General features: G+C 41.3%; 2 protein-coding genes across 2 annotated transcripts; one reads left to right on the plus strand and one right to left on the minus strand.

Moving 5' to 3' along the window:
* Nucleotides 1–129: 129 nt before the first annotated feature.
* On the minus strand, nucleotides 130–3270 carry ino80e (INO80 complex subunit E). The gene is made up of 8 exons (XM_079227005.1): nucleotides 3232–3270; nucleotides 2880–2962; nucleotides 2720–2790; nucleotides 2588–2640; nucleotides 2369–2450; nucleotides 1935–2052; nucleotides 1508–1606; nucleotides 130–1062 (listed from the first exon to the last, which is right to left on the minus strand). The coding sequence occupies exons 1-8, from the start codon at nucleotides 3257–3259 to the stop codon at nucleotides 856–858; spliced, it is 741 nt and encodes a 246-aa protein (XP_079083131.1). The 5' UTR covers nucleotides 3260–3270; the 3' UTR covers nucleotides 130–855.
* Nucleotides 3271–5245: 1975 nt separating this feature from the next.
* Nucleotides 5246–8319, plus strand: LOC306744589 (zinc-binding protein A33; the record flags this gene model as incomplete). The annotated part of the gene is made up of 5 exons (XM_079227269.1): nucleotides 5246–5311; nucleotides 5910–6026; nucleotides 6854–6876; nucleotides 7033–7178; nucleotides 7258–8319. 5 exons carry the CDS (start codon nucleotides 5246–5248, stop codon nucleotides 7809–7811), a joined length of 906 nt encoding a protein of 301 aa, XP_079083395.1. The 3' UTR covers nucleotides 7812–8319.
* Between the last annotated feature and the right edge of the window lie 9086 nt (nucleotides 8320–17405).

Consider the following 17405-nt stretch of genomic DNA (forward strand, 5'->3'; position numbering starts at 1 on the left):
CTGCAGCTCTGGAATGATTTTTAGGGTGTGAAGCTTTGGGTAGGGCATCAAGGCATACTATACAACACTGCATCTAAAATTTTGCAATGAGAGTTTTTATTTTTTAAACAAGCATATGACAACCTGAACAAATTGTTTTATTTAAAATAGCCTCTGTAGCATGTTGTCAGCAGAATCTGTGAATGAAACCTGACACCATTTAACTATAAGCAAAACCTTTTAGTGATCTGAAATGAGAACATTGTACATTGTATTCTGTGACACAATTTGATAGGAGCAAAAATAATACATCTCAATTAAGGTAAGTTGTAAAAAACAAACAGTAGAAGTTAAAATGACAAAACTTCTTGTAACGAGCAAAGACGATGTAACATTTGAAAAATCCGTATCACACTAAAACAGCTTTAATGGACTGCAGTGTTAATGTATTCCAAGTCTGAGATCAAACAAAGAAAAGCTGTCTTTGTGCAGGACACACCTAGTTGTAGTCACAGTTTATAGATAACTTGAATATTTATTCGAAAAATAAATCAGCCGCCCACTTGAAACGGCTTAAAAAGCAAAGTATCCTATCATTCCAGTGGCAGTGGATTTTTCTTAAAGCTTACAAACTCTTGTTTTGTTACAGATTTATTTCTGAACATAATTTTGCAAAACCACATTCATCTGGGAGATATGTTTAACAGTGATATTGCAATTAAGCAAAAGTCCACAGGGGGGAGCTTGGCCCTCCTTTTGTTTTGAAAATTATCTAATGCACTACTAAATACATTCAGTCACATTCTGTCTTTCACTCCCACACACAAAAACCTTCCATCCCTTGGTTATAAATACATCTAAAACACACACCGGCTCTCACTCATTAGGGATGTCAATGACCAGTTCAGCCTCGTCTCCCTCCCCTCTGTCTTCATCTCCTCTGTCGCTGTCTCCATCGCTCTCTCCCTCCTCCTCAGCTGCATCTCCACTAAGCATCTGTCTGGGAACCCAGCTGAAGGGGCCGCTGGCTGCCGGAGGGACCGCAGGGGCTGATGGGTAATTAGCTGCCATTGGGGCAACAACCTGAGAGAAATTTGAAATAAAGCAAACTTGTTAGGAATGACGAAAGGATTGGCGATGTAATGAAGGAATATGGAGTATGGCTGGACGGCCGCATCACACGTACAATAATAAAGGACAAAGCATGCAGCATGTACATGAACTTACAGACCAGAGGGTCATTTCAGCATGCCAAACTTTAAAAAAATGTAAACGACTAAACATAAGTGTCTTGAAATGTCGTCTTTATAGGTAATATTGAATAAAGTTGAATACAATGTATATGAAAACCTGTCAGCAACAGTGCAAGTCAAATGTAAATAAGCTGTAACGAAAATATAACCTACTGGAAATGCTAGAATGTACCACCTAATATAAATGGCACATTCATATGAAGGATGTAAAAAGTAAGCGGAATATCTGCATTTTTTTGATCTCATTTATACTTTTTTCCCCTTTTCTCTCTCACCTTCCCCGTTGTGTCTCTCTTGTTTTTAGGCGTCTTTGTTTTTCTCTCTTTCTTCATTCGTTCAGCTGGGGGAGCCAAATACTCTGGTAGGAAGGGCATCTGCCCAACACACATGCAGGCCCCAAATTGCCAAATGACCACACAAACACATGTGCACACAGGCATAAGCCATTTACAAGACAAACAGACACACACACACAAAAAAAAACATACACAGAAGAATGAACAATGCAAGGACAGTGAAGCTATTATAGGCATCAAACAAAAACTCAACAAATAAAGAGATAAAAAAAACCTCATGGATAAAATGACAAAATAATATATGCGATGCCAAATCAAAACAGGGATTATGTTTGCTGATGAGATGACAGAGGCAGTAATGCAACTGTTGCTGATGAGGAGAAAAGAAAGGGAAATGGAAACTCACGGTGTTGAGGTAGGGTCCAGAGCCTGATGACTGCAGGGGATTCATACCAGGACGGGAAAGCAGGGCGAGATGAGGGGAGGATGATGAGGGAAGACACGACCCAGGACTATTTCTTCGCCTGAAAAAAAAGAAAAAGTAGCAGGGAAATTAATAGAAATTCATTCAGAGCTCAAAATGAATTCCCCACTTTGGTCCATTTTGTCCAATGGGTAAGAGCAAGCCGGCGTAATTTAAAAAAATGATTATTTTCATGATTTATTTTGTCTTCGTTTTAGCATTCCCTTCCATCTACACTATAATAATAATTGTTGTTCTCATCCAAAAAGTAAGGTTTTCTATAATGTTTTCCGGAGCAGATCAATCTGAAAGTGGCAGCCTCATGTTTTAGTGCAGCCATGAAAATAACAGGGGGAAAAAACGATGATGCTGATTACTTTTTTGCCCCGTCTCGTTCTCGTTCCCTCTCCCTGGGGCCTTCTCCTTCACTATTGTCTGAAGAAACTGTTGCTTCTGAATCTGCAACAGAACACAAGAAAACCTGAACCAACGCTGTAGTCGATTGGTTTCAACTCTTCAGAAAGAAATGACAGATGGCCACAGTAATAAAGACTCAGTGGTTTCAGAAAGCCTTCAGGTTGAGGTGTAATAACTACCTGAGGAGTCTTCATCTACTCTCTCGTACTGCAGCAGTCTGTCCAGAAGGAAGCTAGAAAACAAGTGGATGACATCACGGTTTACTGAACGCACATGTTGTTTAACTTCCACACATCTTCATGTGACCTCACCTTTTGTCTCTGGAAACTTTGAGAAGTTTTCTTTGCGATCTCCTCAGCTCCTCCTGAAAGCATTCTTGTTCCTGGGGAAAGAAAACCGGACACGAAGCATGTTTTAGTAAACTGCAGACAGAATGAATTGACTCTTCAGACTCAGAATGATTGTACTCACGTAGACAAGAAATTTTAACTTTCGTTTGAGGTTTTTGTATTTCCGTTTGTAGTCGACTTCCACGTCAGCTTGACCGTTCATTTCTGAAACAACACATGCACGATGAAACACTGCAGTCTACCTTCTGTTGTAGTCGTTACAGTTGAAGTTACATCCTGAAGTAACTCGTCTGGGAACGACACAAGACAAACGGAGGTACCCGTATGCTAAGCTAAACAGTAGCTTTCACAGAGCTGCTGGTCTCACGGGCCGCAAACATATACAACCAGATGTATTTCAAATATGCACGTCCTTATTAAAACATGCTGTCGGTGTATTACAAGTTATCTTATCCTTGAACCCCGTGTGCTACCTCTTGATTGAGTCTGTCTGTTCGACATGCTTTTGTTTACTTCCGTGACGTCGTTGTCTTCTTCTTCTGCTGCTCCTTCTTGTTCTTGTTCTTCTCGGGTTTTAATGGCAGCCGGCGTATTCGGTGCATTACCGCCCCCCTCTGCTCCTCATGTGAACCACTGATTAAATCACATACTCACTAATCCTGTTTGGATTATTTGTCTGATCGAATCAAATAAATGCCACTGTTATTTTATGTATTACAATATTTAATACATTCTGGATTTATTCAATTCAGTTAATTTTTTTATTCATCTTCTTGAATACGTTGCCTTTCTTGTACTTTTTACAAAACATTGGAATAAACCGAAAGAGGAGTAAAGACGAAACAAAGACAGACAAAACAAAGCAAAGCAATACAAACAGCAAGTGTGTGTGTGTGTAGATAGATAGATAGATAGATAGATAGATAGATAGATCGATCGATCGATCGATCGATCGATAGATACTTTATTAATCACCAAGGGGAAATTTCTTGTCATAGTTGCGCCGTACAACTTGAAGATACAAATAAACACACAAGATAAAAGATATAAAGAAGCAACAGGGATGAAATATATGTCTGTGTGTGTGTGTGTGTGTGTGTGTGTGTGTGTGTGTGTGTGTGTGTGTGTGTGTGTGTGTGTGTGTGTGTGTGCATGCATGTGTGTGCGTGTGTGTGTGTGTCAGTGTGTGTGTCAGTGTGTGTGTCGGTGGTGTTTATTGTGGCACAGCCTCTGGAAAAACTACTGTTGGACGGAGCTTGATGTTACAGTAATAGCCTTCAATTATGCTGCATATCTTTTGCCAACAGACAAACTTTGCTCTTTTAGAGTGACAATAACGTTTGCATTGTTTTCGATACATTCATTTTATCTGTCTTTATCTGGCTGTAACACTGTAAAGATACAGTTCATTAATTTGAAATAGCCAACATTGATTTAGAGCTGCTTTGATCCTCAGTCAGGAATTGCTGTGCATGCTTCCATGACTTCTTGCAGTAATCCTTTGTATTTTGTTGAATCATCCTCTCAGTGTCCCCTCTACCTGCCAAATAATGTAGTGCACTGAGTGTGCAGCTCAACCCTAGCTCAGCACAGTGACTTGCTGCAACCCAGCACTATGAATTATAGATGAGGAACATTTGCAGATGAGTAATGCTGCCTCACTGCACATACCCATATCCAGACCCCCCTGTGAGTCAAGGGGGAGACTGGCACAGACTAAGAAAGAAGTAAAGGTATAACAACTCTTGGCTGGGCAGTGGGATGCACATACACTATGTACTGCTATACGGAAGAGAACAGAAATGCTGTACATTGAGAAACAGGGCCGCCCTCTCAGAAGATATGAAACCCAGCAGGGCACGGACAACAAAACAAGCACTGAAACATCTCACACCCCTAGACATTAAAGGGAGCCACCTTGCAAAAATAAATCTGCATTGTCACCCTTCCGGGCAAAACAACTGCAGATATGAAACACAGTATCTGCCTCTTTCCACCGACAGATTCTTCTTTGATTCCAAAGACACCGGCAGACAGAAATAGACTCTTCTGTGTCTACTGCCATAAATTGCTGTGCTGCCAGCCAAACAGCCAGCCACACGCCCTCCTGGCAGCTAGAGTCATCTGCTTCCTTTCCACCTCTCCTCTCTCTCCTCTCCTCTTAATGGATCCATATATTCTCAAGTCAGGCTGTGGACACTGAGCTGTGCTTGTCAATACAATTTATTCTGTTAATTTGCTGCTTGGAAGTATGTCCTTTGACTGTTGTTCTCATTGCGCTGGCATGTGTGATTCCCTCTCTCTCTCTCTCTCTCTCTCTCTCTCTCTCTCTCTTTCTCTCTCTCTCTCTCTCTTTTTCTCCCCCTGTCTTTCTTGGCATGGTTGTGTCCTCAAATTTGTCACTCCTTCTGACTCTCGTCTAATACTTGTATTGTATTTCTCAAGAATCTTCTCGATTTCTGTTTTGTCCAATTTGAAGAATCTGGAATGTACAAAAACCACACCAAAGACACCAACAACAACTGCAACGAAGGCCTTCTCAGTGAACAAAAGGTAAGCTCTGTGTTTTCTGTAATTCACCTGCTGCATCAAGAACAGCTGACACTGGGCACATCGTCTCTCATCATGTGACTGTATTTCATTGAAAGTTCATATATTTTATGGCCAAAAAAACTTTATTAAATAAGTAACATTTCTATTCCATGTGCATTTTTTCTCTGTCATTTTTTCATCAATTCTCTGTCTCTTTGTGTGTGTGTGTGTGTGTGTGTGTGTGTGTGTGTGTGTGTGTGTGTGTGTGTGTGTGTGTGTGTGTGTGTGTGTGTGTGTGTGTGTGTGTGTTGCAGAGAAAGCTTATCCAGGCTATTAAAAGAATCAAGCACGAGGTAGATGAGTGCAGAGAAGCAGAGGGAGAGACGTACATAGAGTCAGTGCAAGTAGAGGTACTGTTGCTGCATTATTAATCATTGTATTTTCCAAAAATACACCCTTTTTTTATACTGATTCCAGTTTAACACAAACTAAATGAGTACATATTCATAACAATTCCACTGAGGCCAATTTTGAATCAACTATCCATATGGTAACACTGAATTTATTGTCAAGCGTAGGCTGAATTGATAATCATTAATCTTTTCTCTCCGTCTTTCAGAACAGTTTTGAAGATCTGGAACGAGAAATCAGAGCAGAGTTTCAGAACCTCCATCGTTTCCTGGATGAGGAGGAGTGGAAGGACCTGGAGCGACTGAGGAGGGAGAGACAGAAACAAGTGAAGCAGCTGAAGGAAAGAGAGAAGAAAATAGCAGCGCAGGGGAGAGACCTGGAGAGAGCAATCGCAGTGCTAAACAGCAAACTGGCTGAAGAGAACAGTCCTAAACTGCTTACAGTGAGGAAGCGCTTTTTTATGAAAAAAAATGAATGAACATGAAGAGATTACATCTGACTAGCACTTCAGTTTGGCTTACACTGTAACTATACAAAGTGGTGATGGGGTGATTTAAATGTGGACTTAGATTGAGCTAATGTGTGAACGGGGAAAGAAGGGGGAGGTGGAAAATAGTTTGAACTCCCTCCATAAAACATTCTGGAAACTTCTTTGCACAACAGCAGAGCCACATGTGGGTTTTTCAGGGTCACTGTAAGCATTCCCCTTGGCCTGGGTCAATACTTTACTTACCTTACTCGTGACTTGTCAAAATAACTGTCTATAATTGCTCCTCGTGTTCGGCCTCCTTTGAGCTTAGCGCTGCTGGGAAACAATGTGACTGTGCAGGTTTACATCAAAGGGACCAAATCCCAGTGCTGCAGTGCAGACCTCCCTGTGAGCTATTCTGCCTCTATGCGTCGGCACTCATTTGATCAATTATAGACATTGATTGGCTAAACTGTTGACTTTCCTAGTTTTAAAAGTCAGAATCAATTTCTCATTTAAAAGTGAAAGGACAAAAGGAAGACGACACATTAGTCAGCAACGAGGAATGGGCAGCACAAGGCAATCAGTCTGATGTCACAATTTGCTTTTGGAGTCCAAACTGTTGTTGATTGCTGTACACTAGTATTTCAACCAAATTTGCTCAAATGTTTCTCTCATTGCAGGAAATTCAAGATCTCATAAAAAGGCAGGTTTTCTTAACCAAACATTTTTTTTCTCCACTGTTTTCCCCACATCTCATTATGCATGTTTAACATTTCCTCTCATATCTGTTCACCAATCCATCTCCATAATCCTCACCGTGGTGTGTCTACCATGTTATATTCTACCATTCATCCTTCAGTCCTCCCCTCTTCCCATCTTGTCCAAGCAGGTCTCAGGTCAGCTTTGTTCCTCCAGCAGAGGTGAACATTGAGGTGCGCTCTGGCCAGTTTGTGGGGCCCATACAGTACAGGATATGGAAGCACATGAAAAGCTGCCTTTATCCAAGTATGTTCACACGTCATTTTATATTTTACATGCAACACAACAACCAAACTCACCTTACTTAATCTCTATTTGCCTACAGATATTACATCAATGACCATGGACCCTGAGACAGCCCACTCAAATCTGACCCTGTCCCAGTCTTGCACTTCAGTATGGTATGAGGAGGACAAGGACACCAAGGATTGCCAGGCAAACCCACAACGGTTCCACTATTATTACTGTGTGTTGGGCCATCAGAGATTCATGACAGGCCGACACTACTGGGAGGTGGAGGTTGGACTAAAGACAGCGTGGAGATTGGGTGTTGCACGAGAGGATGTCCCAAGAGGGGAGATGGATAGTACTGGCACCTCCAGTGGTTTCTGGACTCTGGCTCTGTATGGCGGATCTGTCCAAGTCTCCACCGACCCAAAGCCCACCAAGGTCAACGTATCTGTCCGACTTGTCCGCATCGGTGTGTTCTTAGACTGTGAAAAGGAGGAGGTGTCTTTCTATAATGCTGTTACCATGGCCCCAATCTATACCTTTTCTATGGGAATGGTTGAGGTTCCTCTGTTCCCCTTCTATAATCCATGTGACGCAGATGATGGAAAGAACACGGCAGCCATTAAAATCTTTAACCCTTCACTATGATGAGGGGCTGCAGCGATTTCCAACACAAATTGTTCACTTTATATGAATATAATTATTCTAACATTTAGAAAAACATCATTGTTAAGTTTTTAAATATCAATTAATGGTTAGTATGACACATGATCAAACAAAGATATATACTGTATTTTGATTTATGTGAATTATTTGGGTTTGGAAATGTCAAGATGGACAAAACAAGCCATTTGAAGACATTACCTTGGATGTTTCAAAGTGTTATGACATTTTATGGACAAACTTATTAATTGGGGAAATAATCAGCAGATTTAAAAGACAAAGATAATCATTGTTAGTTGCAGCCCTAATTATATGATGTTCTTTCTGAAACCTGCTCAAAAACTGTTGCAAATAGAGAAAGTCAAAGAAAGAAAATACATAAAACATGGCTGTTACTTTAAGTATTTGTATCTGTTTTTAATGCAAATCTTATTTTTCTGTGATTACTTAGAGATCGTGGAAAATAAAGGTGATGTGAATCAATCTTGAGCAGATGTATTTGTAAAAAGAGTACAACAAAGCCCAGGTTGTATCTACTGCTGGCCTGGAGTCTAGCAGGCGTTAATAGCATTAGCGTTACCTTTGACCTGGTTATTAATATCTCTGTTGTGCCTGCTTAGCTATGATGTGTCCTGGTTATGGAAGCTGGTATTATTGGGACGCGAGGCCTGAGGGGTGAGAATGTGACACGTCACATAAATGATGGCTGACAACAAGTGAGAAGACTCACTGACATAAAATAGACCGCTCCGAGACAGAAGCGTCCTTCTGCAAGTATGTTGCTCAGAGAATAAGAAATCAAAGACAACAGGACAGCAAATGTCATAATCGTTTGTTTATTCTTAGTATTCCTTTAGACATGAAATAAAGAAAAATCTATTTTCTTTACAAAACATCTGTGTGAAGTGTTGTGCAAAAAGGGAGTACAGAGAGAACATGTGAGATGTCACACCACACCAGAACAGCAGAAGTAAACAGAGAAGATCGGGGCAGAGACAACTCACGTAGTGCAAGAAGTGCCAGTGGTATTAAAAGTAGTGGTGTATTTATTAGTGGGTTATCAGCAGTGGGTACGACACCAGAATTCCTCTGGCACCAGTTTGATGTAATAACTCCAATCCCACTAGACTGAGCCTTCTTAAAGATGCTGGTACGTGTAAACCAAAGGCTTGTCCTGCCCACCACACACTGTCTGCCTCTTTCTCATCCCTACTCACTCTGGAGTGCTATTACAACCACTGACAATATATAGTATAGGTGGTGAATAGAAATGCTGTTTTTGCAGCCTCTCATCAATTGCTTACCACAACATAACCCGGAGGGTTACCAACACAAAGCTTTGTCATTGCTGCTGTCATGAATTCACTCGTGTACTCCTAACTGTGCCACAGACTTGATTAATGTAATGGTCAAACACCCTTACTTACAAATAGAGCACACTCAGCACTCCTAATGCTACCCAATGTCATCTAGAAAACCTGGAAGTCAGACTTTTATTATCACTTTCAATACAATCTGTCACATATCTCCTACACATTAGCATATCATAGGCCAGTCAGTGGTGCAAACAGCCTTCTTGAATATCCTTCCCATTAAGAAAAAGGTGCCATTAGGAGTGTCTGCAAATGACAGAATACAGGCCAACTATCCAGTATAAGTTTTAGGCACTAAACAAAGACAAGTCACTCAAATATCTCAAAGTTACAATATCTTTTACAATATGTTGTGGCTTTAAACATTCATACTCATGACTTAAACACAGCACACGTTGCAAGACGACGTAAGCAGGCACATGAATACCTCACGACAGACGGATGAGCACACAGGACGTATAGCCATATTATTCTGTACAAACTGCCTATGCATAGATCCAACACGCACAAACACACTCATACATATGTGCACAATAGCTGAAAGAGAAAAAATCCAAACACACAATGATGGCAACAGTAAAACATCACTCATCTGTCACGCACACAGACACAACTTTAGGACAATAAAAGCCTGTTTTCATGTTGTGGGCATGCTGCAGTCAGTGCTTTAAGTGGCATAGGTTAAACATTGTAATACAATATGTAAATACTGTGAGAGGTGCTGTATGCTGTGAGTATAGTCAGGTTGGAATGCAATAAATGCAGATAATTGATCTAAAAAGATCTAATAAAGTCTTGATGGATTTTTACAATATTTGGTTCTTAAATTAGTTTAAGATGTTTGTGAATATTAGTTTATATAGTACTGTATGCGTGAATATTTTATATTCTGGATTTAGGGTTGGTGAGAGATTTGAATTAGTTTTCTTCTTTAATATCAAGTATAATACAATAACCATTCTATACACTAGAAACATTCAGCCTTAAGAGGGTTAAACCGGCATACGCATGCAATATTTACAAGGCTGAATGTGTGTGTCTGTGTGTATATGTATGTATGAAGAAAATTGTCTGAATTGGATCGTGGTTATTTCAGAGATCCAAGCTAGAAATGAGGCATATGCAGTCTTTTTATATCAGAATGCTTTTGTTCATGTGTGTCCATCACACCATCTGATACTGTTTGTCCATTCAACAGCAAAGCCTCTTAATTTGATCTTCTTTTTTTTGGTTATATATTATATTCATTGATCTTAGTATCTAATCTGACATCTAAACATATCTTCATGTCAGCATTTAAAAAGCCACATGGGCTTTTTAAAATGCTGACGTTTCGCTTGATATTAATTTATTAAGACAGCATAGCAACCAGAAAGGCCAGTTAGTTGTAGATGCATCTACCTCTCACAATGTTCCTACATTTCACTGATCATTTAATTGCTGCCATTTTCTGCTTCTCATAAAATTATTTGTGTAGATTTCAGTGCACCATTGGCTTCTCAGTGGTCCGTTAAAACGTGAGGTAGCGACGTGCATTTTGTAACACTAAAATGTATCTGCACACCTCTGTTCCATTCAAGACTTTTCAACTAAGACTGATTTGTGTTGACTGAACATCCATATTGATGATGGCGTGGCATTGATAAAGACCTCATCGCAGTATTTTGGAGCCATTTAAGATGCAAGGCATTGATGTTTAAGCTTTTGCCAAACTTCAGAAGGCCAAAGACACAGAAGCTGTCAACTAAACCAAAAGTTTCAGAGAGGAACAAGGGATAATTAAAAGAAGAAAACGCAAGCATTTTCACGTAAACAGATGTACAGCAGGAACATGGTGGTCCCATTATGTGCTGGAGTTGCTGCTGACATGAGCTTGCTATTAAACTAAAGAAATAATGTTTTTTATAGAGCCACGGGGAAATCCAGATCAAAGGCAGTAAAGTGGTTGATCCAGACTTGAGGGATCAGTCTGCAAAACATATTTAATCATCTGAGATATCCACTGGGAGTTTGAATCTCAATCTCAGAGACTATAAATAGTATGGTTAGCATTATTAGTATGTGTTCTTGTGTGGGTAAAGTCACACTAAACAAATATTGTTTTCTACATGTGATAATGTGTTGCAGATGTTACTGAAGCACAAGCGTATGAAATCCTTACATCAGCTATGTACATACAGTGTGTGATCAAGAGGGCGTTCATTTCCATTTTGATGATGTCCAATCAAAAGTGTTTTGAGATGACATAGGCTGAAAATTGCATGCATTTTGTCTGTTCTATCTACATGCTGATAGAGGAACAATCATTTTATATGGAATACAATTGGTAGTTAAGGTCAAATAAGGAATTAAATAAATTCATTTGCAGACCATTTTTCTATAAAGTTACCATAAAACGGCAAGTTGTACACAACTACAACTTTAACAATCAACAAGCCGCATTTGTTATGTGAAGTTTTTAGAATCAGATAGTCTCAAAGGTTATGTGTTAGTTGGTGAGTGCAATACTGTTATCAAAGTAATATTGTGTTCAGGCATTAGACATGTTAAATCAAAGTCTTTGCCCCAGTTTCAGTGGTTTCTTCATTATTTGGTGGGGATGGGGGTTCGATTGTCTACTGAAGTGGTAGACGGAGAAGATCTCTGGGCCTTTCCTCGGGTTATTGCAGAGACAGTTCTCAAGTGGTGGTGGTTGAATCCTCAGCCACGGTGTCGTCTTTGCTCGCCTCCAGCGCAGCGCCACTAGATTTCTGCTCCACTTCAGGGGTTTTAGGGGGAGCTGCTTTTGGAGCTCCGTTAATATCAGCATGATCTGGGCTTAATTTGGAATCCGGGCTTGGCTCAGGTGTACCGTTGGTAATAGGCTCCGGTGTGGTTGGTTTGGGGGGCTCAGCTTTGGGCGTTAGAGAACTCTTGCTTTCCGGTGTGGGAGTGATGGCTTTAGGAGTAGATGGTTTAGGCTCTGGGCTTGGGCTGGGTGCAGGCTTTGGATCAGCTGGACTCAGACGAGCCTTGGGCTCAGGACTCGAGGCTGGGCTGAGCTTAACATCTGCTGGTTTGGGCACGTCCAACTGTGCTTCCACTAGCTGATCAGGGGTTTTCTTGGTCTCGGGTGCAGGGCAGGCTTTAGTTTTAGCTACTGGACTGGAATTAATTTCCGTAGCTGGAGGAGCGCTTGGCTTGGACTCGGCAGCGGCAGACGGTGGACTTGGTTTGGTTTCAGAGTCAACAGAGATACTTACGACCAGAGAGTCGAGGTTTTGATCAGGGGCATCAGTGTCAGTGTCTAGTGGGAGGGCGGTGTTAAAGCCAACGCCAGAGTCACTGGTGTCGAGGTTACCAACCCCAACCTCTTTAGAGGAAACCTCCAGACCCTGAGTTTAACAAACAACAAGTTATGGCATGAATATTGTTATAGTGCCAACAAGAAGTGCTTTCCCGGAGAAATAAAAATATGTTTAGACAAGAAAAAACAGACACACAAGGCAAAGGGAGCACATATCTATATATATAAGATGTAAAAAGAGTAAGCAAAACTAAAGCTAATAATAAGCTAAAATTGAATTAAACAGGAGAATAAACGTCACAGCTCAGCTAAAGTGCAGTGCAAGAATAAATAGTTCCAAATCAAATTGAATAAGAGGCAGAGGCAAACAGAAAGGTTTTAGGCTTTGTTTTAAAAGAACTGAGATTTGGAACAGATCTCAGGTCTTCTGGGAGATTGTTCAAGATATGTGAGGCACAAAAACTGCGCCCCTATTATAGTTTTGACCCAGAAGACCTGAGAGGTCTGGAGGGATCATCACATAGCAGCAGATCAAACATGTAGGTTTGAACCTAAACCATTCAGTGCTTTATAAACCAAGAGTAATATTACAAAATCAATTATTTGTTACACAGGAGGCCACTGCAAAGATCTGAGACCTGGACTGATGCGATCCCCTTTCTTGATTTAGCAGCAGCGTTCTGAATAAGCTGCAGCTGTCTGAACGCAGAAAACAGTATACAATGGAGACATTATTAAAACCTCTGAAAGACTCTTTAGAGTTTTAAGAAATAAATATTACAAATCCTTACTTTAATATCCACTTCAGTGCTCTGAGATTTCTCTGTATTGTCTGCCTGGGAATGCTTGGACTCCTCACTGAGTTTGGTGATGTTCTTAACCACCTGTGAAGATTGCACATAGACACAAGATTCTCATTCATAATATCTGGACAGACATCATCATCTTCACATTGTCATTTGCATATTTGTCCCTCCAACCTGTCTGAAAGCCTCTCCTTCATCCTCTTTGCCAGAATTCTCGGCAATGTTCTTCAAGTCAGCAGCCCTCTTGGTCCTCTTCTTCACTTTGATCAGACAGGACAGCAGACAAGCCAGCAGGAGGAAGACCAGCAGACCCAACAGGGCAATGATGGCCACATACAGCGACTCCAGCTTGTAGGCTGCATGGAGGCAGAGAAAGATGGGAGTGGGAAGGTAACTAATTCAACTGACCTTTTATTGACGTTCTAAAATTCCAATGCATTAATACAGGAGACAAAATAAAGGAATTATTTTTTCTTTTTTAGCCACAAAACAATTATTATGGTTTTAATACTATCCTTTAGCAACTGCCATAACAATATAAACCTATTGTTTATTCCATTTATCAACCTGTCCCATCCTTACGTTGCATTTCCAGGTAGGTGCTGGACACAGTAAACCCCAGTATGTCAGTAATTTTGAACTGGCCCGCATCTGCACCCTTGATCTGATCCAGATAAACCCATGAACCCTCCGTAGAGAGACGGTCCTCAAGACCCAGATCTGTTTGGGCCTAGAAAAGACAGACATCATACACTTAACTTTAAAAAATGAACCGCAAAGATACATACAACATTAATGAATGATGCAATATAGAAAATGACGTAGATACCAACTACAAACGCTAAACTTTAAAGTTAAATTAAAGGCACACACTAGCAAAAGTCAAACTGGATTTGTCAGACATCCAATAGGTCTGGCCTTCAGCACCAGCACGTTGAGTCTTGGTGGTCGTTGTGTCACACGAGGTGACCCACAGCTATAAAACACTGCAGGTACCTTGGTTTAAATATTGTTGCTGAATAGGAAACCTATTATGAACTGGCTATATTATATGTTCACATATGGAATTATATATTTTATTTTATATATATATATATATATATATATATATATATATATATATACAGTGCATTATTCCTAAACACAACAGTGGTGGGGCTAAAGAGACATCAGTTACACTCGTAAATTCCCCCTTGTCCAGCAGCAGACGGGGTGTGGGGTCATTATCCGGGGTGTAGTAGAGATGGACCAAGGAGCTGTTGAGTATCAGGTTGATCTTCAGTCTTTTTCCGTATGGCAAGGTCACAAAGTTTTGGTGCTCTGCAAAAGAAACAGACAGAGAAGGGAGGACATACAATAAATTCATCACAGCACTGTTTACAGGCCCATGAATCATCTAAAATGCATTAGCCTGCTTGAGCCCATTAACGCTTGCGTCTTTAAAAAGCCATTATGTCGACAAAAAAGGGAGCGTAACAACATGAAAGGAAACAACAGCAGCATCCTGATGGAAGGTGCCGACCATTAAAAACAGGTCAAGCATGGAAGAAGAAAAGATATCTGTCTTCATTTGGGCTCTCACCTTTGACGTTGAGACACTCCTTTCTTTGGATATTGCCTTCAGCATCCCTGATAGTGTAGCTACCTTCGTCTGCACCCGTGACAGCCCTAAGGGTGACGTGGCGCTCATTGACACTGATTCGACCCTGGTAGCCGTCCCTGGACATCCCTGTACTGGTCAGCAGTACCAGAGCAGGTCTGTAGCAGGAGAAAGTAATAGAGGATGAACGCTCCTTAATCTTTGTCCGTACGTCTGAGACTTGCTGTCGCAGTGCATGCACATCATAGTTGGAAAATGCCGTCACAGATTCTGTTGGGTATTTTAACCCAACAGAATCTGTGACGGCATTTTCCAACTATGATGTGTCAGTGTCATTTGGCTGACTCTACCTAGATGTTTGGTTGGCCTCCACAGCACTGGGCCTGTACTCCAGGGTGATGGGAGGAGTCAGCGGTAACAGAGGAACATGGTAGTTGTCTCCATATTTAATGATCTGCTCGTTGGAACAATCTAGAAGGTAAAAACAGGGTGGTGAACAGTTTTGTTCTTGAGTAAGTGGAAGCAACAAGGTTGTTTAAAGAGGAAAGGAAATTGCATTTATGTTGAAAGGGGTGAAGAAAAAGAGAGCTTCTTTTTTCTTCAAGTGAAGGAAAGGACATATAGGAGTGAATAAGAGGAAGAGGGAATGGCTTGACACCAAGGGGGTCGAGAAAAGAGCACCAATCCAAAAATAGCAGGGCAGCTGAAATGAAAGGGTGTACAAACCAAATAGAGGGAAAGGCAGCAAAGACAAGATAAAGACAGGAAAACAGCAGGGAGGGAAGGAGAGAGGAGTGGGTTGGTGGTTAAAGAGCTGCATAATTACTGCCTGGCAGCTCCGGCATGCTCTGACACTCTTAGGACGGACACACACACACACGCACACGCACGCACGCGCGCACGCACACGCTTGTTCATCAACTCACAACACATTACTCCCTCCATATGGCACATCTCTCACATATTGCCACGCTACAGTCGCCTTTATCCGCGCTGGGATTGAGCCCACTGCCTCCTCCTCTCATGTCTGTGTGTTTGTCCAATCTCATCAGAAACAACGCTGCTGCAACTTGTAACACTCTGAGAACAAACAGGATGTGTAACTGAGAGGTTTATTTGGCTGCTGACTGCATAATTAAAGCAGGATAAAAGACAGCACCTACACTTCTACAACTCTGACTCTAGATCATGAAAGAGGCTTATTCTTCATCCTGGGGTTGAGTAGCACCGACACCCGTCTGCTTGAACATTCCCACACATTTTAGCTTCTGTCTCGCGGGAACCAATCTTTATTTGCTCATACTCCATCCCAGCTGCAAATTGGGGGCGGGACACAATTCATATAGCTTTGCCCGTGTGGTTCCTTATCACAACTTATTACGGTGGCCAAAAGATGCTCTGCTCAGAGGGCCTTGCAAATGATTTTGGAAGAGAGAGAAGCTTTTGATGTTGTAGAGGAAGAGGTTTCAGAAGGTGAGGATCACATTTATGAAAATTATTGACGAAGAGGATGAGATTGAGCATCAGCTAGTTCCAAAATGAAGACGAGCACCAGGACCAGCCCGTCAGCAGCTAGCAAGTGAAGAAATATGGATGATCTGATCTCAGGGTCCTATTCTCTGACCTCAGGGTTCTATACTCTGACCTCAAGGTTCTATGCTCTGAACTCAGGGTTCTATGCTATAACCTCAGGGTTCTCTGACATCAAGGTTCTATGCTCTGACCTCAAGGTCTTCTTGAATAAAGCCTGTGAGAGTGAAACATGTCAGTAGAGGCTATGCTTCATTACCATTCCTCATGTAACATACACTCATTCTATCCCGTACCTCGGACAACAAGCGTAATGCGTCTGATGTCCTCTGGCTTCTCTAGATTCTTCACGGTGTACACGCCCTCGTCTGCCTCACCCACATCGTCTATGATGAGGTGGCTGAGGTGGCGGTTGAGTTTGGCCCGACTGTGGACCACGATGCCGCCCCGCATCAGGAACACATCGCCCGACCGCGGAGCAGACCTGTTCCAAAACATGACGTCCAACGCGAGTGAGGGCAGCATGATGTGGAAAGCCTCCCCATAGAACAAGGTCTTGGAGTCATCATTAGCTGCATGATATGAAGGACAAGGAACGGAGGAGTTGACAAACACATCAGAGGGCAAGGAAAGTTCATCATTTATAATTGATGAGTGACACACTTAGAAATGTATGCACTGGTACACAACAACTTACCGTTCAGAGGCGCAGAAAGAGCTGTAAAAGAGGATGAGAGAAAATACAAGTAAAAATACATAGTATGACATTTCTTTCCTTTTTCTCTCTATTCAAATAAAACAATACTTTTGTTTTCTACACTTTTTCTCTTCCGGATTACTTCACTAGTGTATATTATTCAGCCCATTCAGACTGAAATTAAACTGTTTAATAAAACAGTGCTTCCTGAAGAATTCATGTGTATTATGATCAGAAATTAGTGGAAAAAGACACAATTTCCATATTTCCAGATTACTACTAGAGGG

Source organism: Taurulus bubalis (assembly GCF_910589615.1).
Source record: "Taurulus bubalis genome assembly, chromosome: 12".
Classification (NCBI taxonomy): domain Eukaryota; kingdom Metazoa; phylum Chordata; class Actinopteri; order Perciformes; family Cottidae; genus Taurulus; species Taurulus bubalis.